Source organism: Hyalella azteca, unplaced genomic scaffold, assembly GCF_000764305.2.
Source record: "Hyalella azteca isolate HAZT.00-mixed unplaced genomic scaffold, Hazt_2.0.2 contig2483, whole genome shotgun sequence".
NCBI lineage: Eukaryota > Metazoa > Arthropoda > Malacostraca > Amphipoda > Hyalellidae > Hyalella > Hyalella azteca.
The window spans coordinates 98,412-113,445 of NW_025932756.1; the positions used below are offsets into that span (position 1 = coordinate 98,412).

General features: G+C 39.5%; 1 protein-coding gene across 1 annotated transcript; it reads right to left on the reverse strand.

Annotated features, from left to right (window-relative positions):
• Positions 1 to 977: 977 nt before the first annotated feature.
• LOC108671252 (keratin-associated protein 4-3-like) lies at positions 978 to 1,490 on the reverse strand. Its single transcript, XM_018158750.1, has one exon. It carries the CDS (start codon positions 1,488 to 1,490, stop codon positions 978 to 980), a length of 513 nt encoding a protein of 170 aa, XP_018014239.1.
• Positions 1,491 to 15,034: the final 13,544 nt, after the last annotated feature.

The window sequence follows — 15,034 nt, forward strand, 5'->3', positions numbered from 1 at the left end:
GAACTCTGCCCAGCATCAAAACAGAGGAACTCTGCCCAGCATCAAAACAGAGGAACTCTGCCCAGCATCAAACCAGAGGAACTCTGCCCAGCATCAAACCAGAGGAACTCTGCCCAGCATCAAACCTGAATCACTCTGCCCAGCATCAAAACAGAGGAACTGCCCAGCATCAAACCAGAGGAACTCTGCCCAGCATCAAACCAGAGGAACTCTGCCCAGCATCAAACCAGAGGAACTCTGCCCAGCATCAAAACAGNCAACATGCATGTTGCGTGCACAACATGCGTGGTGCACACAACATGCGTGGTGCGTGCACAACATGCGTGGTGCGTGCACAACATGGGTGGTGCGTGCACAACATGCGTGGTGCGTGCACAACATGCATGGTGCGTGCACCACATGCGTGTTGCGTGCGCACAATCACTGCGCACAAATTCCACGCGCTGTTAATGAGAGTGCAGGGTTCCATGTATGAGCAATGCCCGTGTAATGTAACGCGCACTGCAACGGTAGAATAGCAGATCGCTTCATGTAACAAGCAGTTACATAAGCTGACTAATTGAGCTCATAATAAGAATTGGGATTTTGTACTGAAAAATTTGCACACATTTTTCAACTGCTCCTATCGCTTTTGATCTATAGAAGCGCTTGTATTGAAAAGCTCTTAAAAGTAAACAAATATCGTCGCAAAAGTTAGCGAAATGTGTCATAATTATTGGAAGAACAAACACAGGAGTATGTCGGGCATAGACAAGCCAAGATTGCACCTGAACAACCTAACTAAAGTGCTCAGTCACAAAACTGCTGTACTTCACAGATCATTGTACTTCACTGCTTCATGGTTCACGTAAGTGAACGAAAGTGATCAAGTGTTATATTTGGGGAGAGTCTTGAAGATATATTAGTTTTTCTCTTCGGAATTTTGAATATTACGATTTTCTTTCCGTTTATTATTTCTTGGCCATGATGAATTTAATTTAGCAGTCACGATACAGCGGTACATAACAAACTGAACTGAGGGCAGCAGTGCTGAGGCAGCAGTGAGGGCAGCACCGCTGAGGCAGCAGTGAGGGCAGCACCGCTGAGGCAGCAGTGAGGGCAGCAGTGCTGAAGCAGCAGTGAGGGCAGCAGTGCTGAGGCAGCAGTGAGGGCAGCAGTGCTGAGGCAGCAGTGAGGGCAGCAGTGAGTGAGGGCAGCACCGCTGAGGCAGCAGTGAGGGCAGCAGTGAGGGCAGCAGTGTGGGCAGCAGTGAGGGCAGCAGTGAGGGCAGCAGTGAGGGCAGCACCGCTGAGGCAGCAGTGAGGGCAGCACCGCTGAGGCAGCAGTGAGGGCAGCACCGCTGAGGCAGCAGTGAGGGCAGCGCCGCTGAGGCAGCAGTTAGGGCAGCAGAACATAAGGGTAGCAGTGCTGAGGCAGCAGTGAGGGCAGCAGAACATAAGGGTAGCAGTGAGGGCAGCACCGCTGAGGCAGCAGTTAGGGCAGCAGAACATAAGGGTAGCAGTGCTGACGCTGCCTTGAGGTCACAGCTATTCACGCAGCAGAAGAAGGCTGCTCTCAGCCTGCCACAATAAAGACTGACCAAGAAATTCATATGCAAGTCAGTAACGTCTCTATACTTTACCGCCCATTGTGGGAGTGATAACTAAAATAAATAGGGTAGCGACAGCCGTAGTCTCATTGTGTGGTCAAATTACATGGCGTTACATGTTTTTTCCCTTTATTTCACTGATATTAATTGCAAGTTAAAGTGCTTTAGTGAGACGAATAAGCGCAATACACGTGATTGATGTGCTGCACTTTGATTGTCTTACGGTTATGTGCAGTGCGAGTAAAACATAAATTCCCCTCTCACTTCTAAATTTAAAAATTATTACATAAACAATGTGAAGTTTATGAACCAAGTGTAATTTGGTGTGAAAACTTTCAACCATTATGAGCGATATATGTTTACAGGTAATGATCTGTAAATATTTCGGTCAATTGTAACCCTCAAACAAATTTTATAACAGGATATAATATTATAATAATAATATAAATCCTGAAATATATACATAGGATTATATAACAATATAAATCCTGAAATTTACATGGGCAAAACGGCCCTTAATACGCTATGATATCACACAATTTACGGTTTAGTTTGGTTTAACGTCCGCCGTGATCGCACCAACATGAGCGAACAGCTCTCGTATATACGTGGTCCGAGCCGCAGAGCTGGGGCTGAGCGTCTAGCGTCAAGTCCCTGTATGCAGGGGCAGTTCTTCACTATTTGTCATCGTTTCATCGGGCTTTGTATATTCCTGCGAGACTTCGAATATTTATTTTACAGCACTTTAACTTCATTTCATGTTTGTCTGCTACAAATATTTTAATCGATATTTAACACACTTCTACCTGTCCAATCGATCTGAAAATTTGTACATTTGTGTAAAGTCGGAGACAATGCTTGAATCAATTGACAGAATGAAAAAAATGTAAAATAATTTTTAGATTAAAAAAGATTTAAATATATACACTTTTTTCAATATTTTGCAATAAAATAAGAAATTCATTGTACATGCGTAACATCGGCGACATCAACCTCTTCAGAAGTGTGGGCTTTAAAAAGTACGTTAAATAGTATTTTTTAAACGCATATTTTATTTACACGAGGGTTTATCGCTTTGGCTCTGGCCTAAAAAAACGATGCTGGTCCTTGGTTCATATATGATTGTTAGATCGCAATGCATATTCTATGCGAGAATTGTCTTACAGAAAAATCATTGGTAACAACAACGTATTATTTGCCTGACACCATTTAAAAAGTTCACTCATTAATTAAGGTTTTAGTGTTCTTACTGACCATCCAAATCACCATAAGCTGCTAAGTTATTCATCACTCGACAAACAGCAAGCTTTGTTTTTAGTTCTCCTTAACCCCACTCTGTGCTCGAGTATAGTAGGTGTGATAAAAAAAAACAGGTATTTAGCAGCGACGTCTTGTGGCGCCAGAGAGCCCCTTGTATATACGACGTAGCTCAGGTAATTCAGCCTTTTAGGTCAAATGCCAGCCATTGCCTGCCTGTCGGCCAACTACATCGCTGCCACAGCCTTGCGCCACTTCCTACCTACATCGTGGCATGAGATTAAAGCCAATTACTTATGGATAAATATTTACGACGTGTCTCTCTTTATATCGTCGTAGTATACGATCATTCATATAAATGTAAATAAGTTGACATTTGCGAGACTATGTCTCATGCAATTGCCACTTCCTACCTACATCGTGGCATGAGATCAAATCCAATTATTTATTGATAAATATCTATGATGTGTCTCTCTTTATATCGTCATAGTATACGATCATTCTTATGAATGTAAATAAGTTGACAAATGCGGGACTATGTCTCATGCAATCGCGGTAAATAATGAACGCTTCGGCTGCTAACTGAAAATCTTGCAGCAACAACATAGCTTTTACTCTTTCTATAGCAGAACAAAGAAATATTTTCTCGTGTGAAGAAACATCCAATTTGCCACGCTGCACGGAACACTTTGCTTCCTGATGGCCGTTTCGACTGCCAACTATCAGCAGCGGCGCCAAAGCCATGCACCACTTTATTCTTCTGCCGATCGTTTATCTAATTATGCATCTATTTTTATCAAGCAATGCTCTGCATGCTAACAGACTCGCAGAAATTCTGTTCTTATCGAGCGTTGAACCCATTGGCTTCCTTTGGCAAACACAAACTGGTGATGGTTTAGCATCCCGAGTCTATAAACAGGAAAAAATTAATTATTGTCGTTAAATTAGTGAAGCAGGTAACGAAAGACATAATTGTTGCTAGGGGTCGTTGAAAATAAAAGTGAGAAATTTGCAACGGAGAATCATTAATTTAGAAATTAAATAATTCATAAGTTATTAACTAATTTAATAATTCCTATCTAAGCTATCTTATACCTCTTGTTCACTGATATCTATACCTACGTACATTATTGCTCTGGCGCTCATTAGTTGACATTATATCATTTTTTACTTATTAAAAACGGAGTGCATCTGTATGAAATAAAATAGTGAATTTTTATAAACTTTTACGAATATCCTAGCGTTACCGTCAATAACGCAGATATGACGGAGATGGACCAATTAGCGTGAAGAAATAAAATAAGGAGATATTTTACGATGAAAAAGCAAGACACTATAAAGGAGATAAGAATGCTCGGCAACGAGTGCCTGATAAATGATAATGAGAAAACAACAACATTGAGATGAATATTCATAATTGAAGGCAATCATATAATAATAAACTCTATGAAGCAGTAAATGTTTTGTTCTATGTAGAGAACGAAGAGAAAATAATACAGAAATATCTAAGGCGGATTAAAGGTGAACAAATAACTAGATTATTTGAAAATATTGTCACGACAAGAAGCGGCAAGAAAGTGAGATCGACGCACAATTAGAAAGAGCATATTGGGAACATGTGCTCTATCACACATAAAAATCGAGGGCACAAACAGAATAAATAGAGCTTGGGGACTAGGAGAGAGCCTGTAGAGCAAGGGCCTGAAGCAGCAGCTCAGACTACACCTATACCCACAACACCAGCAGTTGCAGTGTTTAGGGTAATAAAGCACCCTGGCTGACAGAGGCGGCCGAGGCTAGTTAACTGCAACAAACGTGACCTAAAACAACACCAGGCATGTAAAGTTGCGGTGTTTAGGGTAATACAGCACCTTGGCCCACAGAGGCGGCCGAGGCTAGTTAACTGCAACAAACGTGACCTAAAACAACACCACCGCGAGCTGCTACAACCATCGCTACTCAAGCGTCGTAGCTACTTTACATTTACTGCATCTCTGTACGCTGTTTGCAGACCAATGTGTACCAAATGTACTGCGTAAAACATGATAATCATGTTAATTAGATGAAAAATTAGCGCACCATGCCTAGGCAAAGTGGTCAAGCCGGAATCTTGATTTAAATACATTTCCTTTTATTGTCGTGTTTCCTAAAACTACTAAACTCTCTATTCTAATATATTTTGGAGTAGTCGAAGAAGATTATCTCTTTCTCCTAAATTGATGCATTTGATTCAATTGAACCAGAAGAAAAATTAGAGACTCATTACACGTTCTAACATGCGAAGTCTTTTCGCTGATGCAAAATTAATTGGCCAGACCAGGCTTCAAAATTTGTCATTTACTATATGCCAGTGGAAGCCATGAAATAAATAAATCGTAATTGCAACGAAAGTACTTCACTGAACAATGAAACTCGCTGAGGTATTGCACATCTGATTTCGAAATATACATTAGCATGCGTTGCTTTCGACTCGTGATACGTATAAAGAATATATAATTAGGTGCTTAATTTTGAGCATTCTCTTCACCTTTAGATCGATTTGTTGCAACTTACTTCGTCTTGAATGAACTCTGTACACGACATGCCGTATAAATAGCTCCTATTAGTTCATTTTACCATCGCTTGGTTTATTTCGTCATTAAATTTAATCTGAAAAGATTAAAGTATTCCAGCGGGATACTGGGAACTAAACTGGTACACCTACAAGAATATTAAGTGTTGTTTCCTTTGTGCCATGATAGTGAACGCGATGGTGAAGAGGCTTCGTTTCATGTATACGGCTTCAGCTCGTCAATGGAGGACACTGTTGGCATTCGCGTGACCAAACTACACTTCTTGAACATGAGGACTCGCTTTTGATGTCAATTTCGATATTTTTTGATGCATAATTTAAGCTGGTTGCAAAAGGATATCATATAGTACACACGCTTATGACGAGAACTGATGGCAGCGGTGGCAGAACGCTCGCCTTGACTCACTGATAGAGTGAAGGTGAGAACTGATACTTTGTTGTGTGGTAGCTATACTTGTAAATTAATTAAATCCCATGAATAGATTCCAGATCGAATTTGAGCGCTGCTATGTCTTTGGGGCTTGCAGCTCGCGAAACAATCATTTGGTATTTTGTGTAGACCTTTTGCTAAATCGTCGTAAGATAGATAAATAATTATTTGCCTCTGATTCTCGTCAAACCATTCTTGTTACTGAAGGTTTCCTTAAACTTGCCTACTGCCAAATTAAATATGCAATTCAAGTAAGAATAGCAGTAAAAATTAAATGACCTGATAAACATACTACGTAAGATAATAACATCATTCGTTATTATCTTAGTAGTGAATGTTTACCAATCGTTCAGTGAATGTTTACCAATCGTTACCAAAGACTCACGTCGGTTGCAACTTCAGTGTCAATCAGAGTATCGTTATTTACATGTATCCTCATAATAAAATTTAATTTAAAATCACTGATGCAAGTCATGTTTGTTATACGTGCGATGCCACAGTAATGCCTGCGACTGCTTGCCGAGCAGGAGTAATGCTTACGACTTCACAGGACTTACGACTTCACAGGACTTACGACTTCACAGGACTTACGACTTCACAGGACTTACGACTTCACAGGACTTACGACTTCACTGGATTTACGACTTCACAGGACTTACGACTTCACCGGAACCAAAGTCACCTTCACGTGGACGCTGAGAGTTTAAGTTTTTCCAACAAATAGTCAACGAGGAAGTGTCGTTCCATCCCATTAGTTTATAAACGAATTCTGCCTGGCGAAACTAAACAATTGCTCTTTTAAATAGCCGTAGACATAAAAAATTCAGCAAGCACAGAGTTTAGCTACTCATATCTATTAAAATATACGTAGTTTGTTCATATCCACCTTGAGAGATCATTGGTAAACTTTATTGTGTTATTGTTGAGTGAATCTTTAAATCCCTCCATCATCGGAGCTTTAACATACAGATCAATTCTTGAGCCTGGTTAACTGCATGTAGCTAAACTGACGACTAACATCACTAATAAGACGTACAAACAGAAGGTGGAAGCACACAGTCTATAATTAGCATTAAAACAATTGCCGCTTGCTGAGCTGTACTGCCTGTACATTTGTTTCATTCATAACGCAAGTAAAAACTGCAACGCGTGATTAATGAATGCTTACGCTTATCAATTAAGAAACTTTTTCTAACTCAACCCATAATTATAACGTTTAACGAGACGTGTCGATTTATATAAATTAATCAAATGTTGTTATAATTAAAGAAAAGTTTTATTGATTGATCGCGGGAATAAGACGTCGTGGTGCAGGTCTCGAGCAGCGCGCACAGCAACAGTGGAGCGGCCTGAAGGTCAGCGCGCGCCTCTCTTTCTCTCGCGCCTCTCGAGGCCTTGAAGCGCGAGGGAGAACTCTGAGCCTCAGAGCTGCCCTCGCGTGATACTTCTCCCCTCGCATGTATTACTGAACAATATACAACGCATGGTGCGATAATAATGATAGATAATAAATATTGATACTAATTAAATGTATATGTAGTCATCGGATTTAGGACAAACGTTGAAGTTAAGTGAAAAGTTAATTCTTGAATGTATGCACGAAATCTTGCGCATCACGATGAAAAATTTTTATTCCTAGAGGCAAGCAAGGAAATAAAAATGTCGCTTCATGCAAAATACTGCATAAGGTTAAGCGCGTAACACACTGACTGACCTGCTGCAGAAGGCCCCTTGCTACATCGCATACAGACGAAAAATCCAATATAATGAGCCCAGTTATATTCCATATACGTTAGACAGCAATTTACGCGGCGCCAGCCTCCAATTGATGAGCCTTGCTAATTTAAAATTTTTCCTTTGATTTGCACGAATCTTTTATCATCGCGGTCATTCTGTGTTTAAGGCATCTTTGCATCTTTATTATTATTGCTGCAATATATACAAAAACTTTACTTTTTTGACTATCCAAGAGTTTTATATTGAAGAAAAAATTAGGTCTGCAGTTTCAACTACTGTGCAATTAAATCGCCCAGAATCTTTACTACCTACATGCACACCGTATATTTGGTCAAGTATCTCACACATATACGAACAGTTTATGGTTTATCGTGGGGCTGGGAAGTGGAACATTTCACCCAGAATGGCCACCGACTGTTTTGCTGTCATAAAACACGAGAAGTGTCGGCATCACCTTGAGTTTGATAAAAAGTGGTCGCGACTAAATTGAAGGCTGGACAATTTTTAAACCATTTCCGTGACTCACGAATCCGCTGCGTGAGCAACGCTCGCGAGCTACGTCCTCCAGCTGGCGAGCAAGTTCGTAGTACGGCTCAAGCTGATAACTAATTTGATTTTAGCGCCAATTACAAATGGTTTAGTTCATAATGATCAATTTCAGATGAAATGTAGGCATGTCGACATTTTCAGTGTTTATTTTTTTCACCTCTTCATTTTTATTTTCAAGGAATATGAACTAGAGTGATACGGCGACATGTATTAACACCAAAACAATGCTCATGAAACGATATATTTCTGAACTGAAGAGAAGCTTATCTGGATGTTATATGGCAGTTCTCTTACATGGCGCTTGTTTGCACGCTGTAAAGAAACACACGGCATTTGAGAGAAGTTCAGACGAGGTCGTTGAACCTGTGACCTTTATTGTACACGTACATTCGACGGTCATATATATAATAAACGTGTATTGTGAACTAAGATGTGTGTACAAGATTGCAATTGGACAGCTTCTTGCGAATGTAAAGTGTGTGGCCGCCGACTAGCTGCCACCTTTAGAGCGAATTGATTTGAAAAGGCGGATAATTATACTCGAAAGTAGAAAAAAAGTTTTAAATAAAGCCGGTTTTTGAATCGGATAGGATCAGAATCAGAATATGTACGAGAGAAACTATTCTAAATTAGGAACAAGGTACATTGATTTATGTTATTGTGTGGATGTTAATCAGCATGTGTAATGGCCCAGTTCCCATAGTCGCTAATTGGGCTGCGTTTGTCAAACTGTGATTAACTTTGTTTCAGGAAGCTGAAGCTGAGCACCGGCCGCACATTTGTCCGTCCGTCCGTTCGAATCCTAAATAAATGAACAAAGGTACGAAAATTGTTTGGTATAAAAAATACGAATTTAGCATAAAAAAACAAGGGTACGAATAAATTGACATTTTTGTCGCTTCATGACGCTGTACTAAAAATTAATCAAGCGAGTAATTACATCATTAAATCATCCAAATTTACTAGAAATTATCATCCGAGCAAGCTTTTTTGAGGATCGCACATGCATTTAATGGTAGCTATTATTTGCACGAGAGATCGCATACAATAAAACTACCGCTACGTCAGACAATGCCACGGCGAACAGAAAGATTCATGAACAAAATTCAGCGTATACGCCTAGCGTAATTGTAGCTCGTCCATTATGCAGTCAGATGTCGGAGTGCGCGTTGCTTCTTTTTTGTGTGAAGTGAGAGTTGAGTCCTACACGGCCAAGCATGTCAGGTCAACGAACTGTGCGCAGGACTTGTTGTGAACTGAGTAGGGCCCATACTTTCAAAAAAGTTAAGAGATCGTAAGTTCATCAGCCAATCATTGACGGCCTTTCAGGCAAAATCCACCAATCGTAAACAAGAAAATAGAGCGTAAATACTTACGTTCACTTAGGAAATTTTGAAAGTATGGGCCCTGGGGTCTAACAGGTCGTCGAGCTGCAGTAAATATTTATTTACAGGTTTCTTTGCATCATAAGTTTAAAAATTAAATCCTGGAGCGTCTTAGAAGTTAATTTTGTGTTGGCAGATTCTCATCTTCAAGTAGCTACAAAATCTTTCACATAGTATTTGAACGTGGCTTATCCATTAGCATCACTTTACTGTCACTTTGTATAATGTAACTCAAAATCATGACCTGAAAAAATTAGAATTAATAACAAACATTTTTGATCTGTGCGCCTGCATGATAACCGATGATTCGCTAGAACATAAAAGCAATGTTTCAAAGTTATTGAGCTCAGAAAGTTATCTTTTTTACGTATCTCCTTCCGTGCACAACCTCGTCTTGAATATTCAGTACTCATGCCTGATTTTCTAATTCGCAGTACATCATCCACATTATTTAGATTTAAGAACAATATGCAATATCTACCGATTTGGATTAACATAAGAGAAAGAACAGTGGCATTTGATTACGAATTTACTTGGGTTGTTTTTAACCATCTTTGTAGGTTATTAGTACAGCTTCTTATGCAAGAGGATCTAAGCTCCTATTAGATATTGTAGGATACTGTATATATGTGAGCCAGACTTTTGCACAAATTAGAACTCATGTTTTACCGCCATTGGATGAATGGACTAGCCTTGATTGGAAAGATTGCTCATATAAAAAATTAAAAGTTAATTTACAGATTTACAACACTTCAATCGTTGGTTAACACCAGTTGATACTAGCGTCCGAATGTCAATCAATAAATTCTGCAGCTTTTTAAAATTATATACAACTAGTGATAGTTTAACTTTAGCTTCTTGCTAGAGTGCACTGGACTAGTGCAAATATTGATTCTCAAGCACTATAACATTTAGGCGCAGAAAACACAGTTCATTCGTAACACGCTGATATAAAAAAGTGTAAATTGAAATTATAAAGCAAAATGTTTTGTTTGATCTCAACTGTGTTCAAATTTCCAGGCAAGACTCACGAGGTACACAAATAATACAGGAGATTGCCAAACATCACGCACGCTATCTTAAAAAATTCAACTCAGTACTCACTGCAGTGAGTGACAGAGAGCGCATTTTCTCGTCGACGAAAACTTGAGGTCACGGACGGACGGACGGACAGACAGACAGACGGACATGGCGAGCACAATAGGACATTTCTTCCATAAATGAGAAAATGCGCTAAAAATTCAACGCTCTCTGAGCTTATGGATACAAGGGAGCGGCCGGGATGTGAGATGTTGCAGCCTGCAGTGTGCAGCTCAAAGAAATATTCAGCAAGATAACTTCAGACATCAATTCTCTTCAAGGACATAATCGAGCCCACATTCTATTGTTTTCACGAAGGTCAAAGTTTACTTGTCGTGAAATGTGTAATTTGTATGAAAACGGGGTCAAAGCCTGCAAAAAAATCAAATTATCATTAATTTGTCGAGGAAAACCGAAAAGATTTCTGGGAAGATTGTGAAGCTCACGTTAGTGAAACTTAACACCACTTTCTGGTGATACAGTATTTAGGACACGTAGAAATATTCTACTGATAAAAAGATTCAAACCCGTATTTAGTGATACATTAATTGTCTTGCTGGCACTTCCTTTGTCCAGCAATTACTTAGTCCAGTCGCGCATTACACGACAGACGACTTCACTTCCAAAGATAATGTGGCTTGCTTGCTGGCCCACATGTTCCATCTGGCTGCTGATGTCGGTCTAGCTGAATTTCTTCTTACATTTCTAAGATAATGGCAGTCAATATAAATATAAATATTTAAAATTAATGTAGGTGATACTTATTTGTTCTTCTTACATTTATAAGATAATGGCAGTCAATATAAATATAAATATTTAAAATTATTGTAGGTGATAATTATTTGTTCTTCTATGTATTGTGTAGGCTGTATTGTGTAGGCTGTGTTGTGTAGGCTGTATTGTGCAGGCTGTATTGTGCAGGTTGTATTGTGTAGGTTGTATTGTGTAGGCTGTATTGAGTAGGCTGTATTGTAAAGGCTGTTTTGAGTAAAGTCTGTGTGGTAATGGCTGTATTATGAAGGCAATAATTATTAGGCTATATTAAATAGGCTCTATTATTCAAACGCCTTACATGGTAACAGTGTTAACTTAAAACCACGGTAAATTTTTGTTATCTGAAACGATAAGACTTACGGAAAGAGCGATGTGATAAGATGCGTTATCCGGGATGTCATGTAGCGTTGGACGTAAAAAAAAGGAGTTTGTTGCCACCAGAAAATTAGAGTGTGGATGAATAGCTCAAAAGAATGTAATATTAAAATAAATATATTGCAGTTGCTTATCCACTTATTAAGGGCGAAAATAGCGTCATCAGTGCTGCATACATGGACTAAAGCACTCGTACTAGACGCAACGTCAGCACTAAAATTTCACGCTAAGAAAAAATGCCGTTCTGCAATTAAAATTTGGATTTTAGATATATATTGGGACAGAACTTGAGACTGACCTCATCAAAAAATCATTATGCATGTACGACATTAAAAAGTTTCCTTTTGATGTTTAGGGTTTGCTTTCTTTGCAATTAATTTGATGCAAAAACCAAAGCCCTCAATTCCAGAAATAATAGAGAGGATGCGCTGAGCTCCGGTGATGTAAAGTGTAGGCAAGAATTGTTATAAATTAAACATCTCCGTACTAAAATAAATAATTATGTGAAAAGACCAAATTTTTGTATGCCGCCACAGAATTTTAACATAAGATAAAGAAATGGAGACTTCACAGTAATCACAGACGTCTGCAAATGTTTATTTCCGAACAAAATCTTCCCATAAGCACAGTATTTCACAAAGAACTACGCATTAAAACCATCCAACGACGCCATAAATCCCTTGCTGCCACCGAACTCTTTTACAGGAGTTTTTTCAAATGAAAAAAGCGAGCTGGAGTCGAAAGATTGATGTTGCGGAGGAGCTTGGCGCTGCATGGCAACAAGCAAGGCCTCGGTAACAGCGGCGCAGCGAGCAGCGTGTGCGCTCGCCGGCTGCGGCATAACGCGTGACGCTGTCATAATGGCTGCTCACGAGACCTTATCATTTCGTAAGTAATACGGCGGTGTTACTGTGTGACTTCGGAATCTATGTTCAGATTGAGACTTGATGAGCGTATTGATCTCAGACTTTATACGTTACCCATGGTTTTATGGGTAACGTATAGTATACCTTCACTTCCCTGTCAATCTCTTTAATAGGGACCTTGCCTATTTCCAGAGTAAGCGACTTTTGTTGGCATTAACTTGCATATACATCTCAATTGAAGAAACCGAGACCTTGGATAGCAAGCTGCTATCTTCAAATTTAAACCGAGTTAGGTATGGTTGAGTTAGGCCATTTGAGTATCCGACAACTGATCGCAATCAGCGAAGTAATCAGAGACAATAAATAATGAATGAAATCATCGAGTTGGATTGCTGGCAGAAAGAGCTCTTGCAACGCCACAGTAATCATCCCTCACCGCTCACCCATCTCCGGTGATACGCTCCTCTGACCTCGACCGGGATAAGTGAAATCCGCGATGAGAAATTGGTCGACTGATGGTACTTGTATTTATGTTGTAACGATTTATTAAATTTTCATTGTTTTAAGTGTGTAAAAACCATTACCACTCTTTTACTGCCGATCAACTTCCTCAGAAACTCGCGAACCAATGAAGATCCGCGAATGATTCTTTCCACTAACATTGCATGAAACCCCGCGATAGAGTGACGCCGCGTTAGCTGAAGAGCGGCATTGCGATGGATTACTGCATTTTAATTATCTTAACCTCGCTGAGGCAGCAGAACCAATCATTCATATCGGGGTTAATTCTACAGCATTTCAGTTTGATCCTCACACTAATCACCTTACGAACACCAGTGTTGTCAGTTCGTGCTAGAGTTTTAGGAGCGAACGTGCGATGTCGTTCCTCACGAATGGCGGTACGTGCCTGAGGCGCTCTGAAGCTCAGTGTCAGGTTCCCGGCGCTGCCGTCAACTTTTTATTGCCAATGCGCACCAGCTCGGTTGTATAATGTAATGCTATTCCTACCAGGTGCGGAGAACTGATCACAGTGACTCGGCAATGAAGGAAAGGGCCATGTCGCTCAAGGCTTCTTTGTGGCAGGATTTGTTTACATCGCCTGACACGCCTCCTTACGAGCTGGAGTGGGTACTGTAGGACAGCTGTAAGTCCTGTTAGAATTTGAACAAAGAATCCTATATTCATTCATATTAATTAATTTGTCGTTCACGAAGTGAAAGACATTCACGCCTGCAATTTTCACCTCTAGTTGCTCTCCGTTATTTATAAGTTTAAATTCATTCCTAAAAAGTGAAGGAAAACATAGCTTCTTCCTTCATTTTATTAAAATTATGGAGAAAGAGGTGATTATTAAATTTTAATGAATGCTCATCATAATGAATGCTCATCATCACGATCTAACCGATGAAAATGTATACGAGTATTTTACACCAGGTAATACTAACTCTTGAAGGCTTCATCTTACTCAGCAATAATGAGAACACACGCTCTTGAGCACGAGGTGCTACTCTTGTTATCTCTTCGATACTTGATAACAATGCAGGCTGACAGCAATAATCAAATTGCGAAACCCAAGCCAACCATGAACGGTATAAATACCATGCAAATTGTTCGACAAATTTTCAATGCAAAATTGATTCAATAACTTCCTCTATCATTGTCAGTCTTCGACCGTTCATGTTAGCTTTTGTGTCGGTTTTATACAGGAAAAACCTTGTAGCATGCGGCAAACAACTGATGGTAAAAGATCTAAGTGTTAAATACTCATTCTTTGTCCATTTTAGGGTTAAAAGCACTAGCTTTTAATAGATTTAAGTGGATAACTGTCACTAAATTCGTCACTAATGGCCGCAGTTGTTGGCTATTCATGTCATCTATTCCTAATTTTACCAGAGACCGCGGCTCTGTACAGAAACTGTGAGTAAATTACTTAACACTTTACGTGGCACGGCTGTTAGGGCTGCTATCATAACCACGCAATTAAGGGAGGCAGATAATGGTTACGGCAATTATAGAAACAATTCCTTATGTTGATGCATAAAGAGCTATTTTCCAGTCAGAAGTTTATTTTAAGGTCGAATGGAGTGCTTTGTTGTTAGGATATGTGACATTGTCGATATGTTGTCATCAGAAAAATCGTCGTAGAGTATCAATGCCAGCGACCGTTCTTCGGTATATATATCAACTGATGAACGATAGCCGTGCTTACTATTTATCATCAATTTATCATAATTATTAAAATATACTTTATCTCAAACTAGCCAAACATGAGTGAATGAAGTGTTGTTGAAGTGAAGTGAACAACGTTATTTTTATATTTGTTAGGGGTTGAATAAATGCATGTGAAAGTTCGCATTCAAACTATTTTTGAGTCTCAGACATGAAAAAATCTACCATTCGGGAATTCATTTCTATTTCAAT

Excerpts from the sequence above, each read along its gene's own strand:
- LOC108671252 (XM_018158750.1), bottom strand. The coding sequence starts at position 1,490 with ATGTTCTGCTGCCCTAACTGCTGCCTCAGCGGTGCTGCCCTCACTGCT.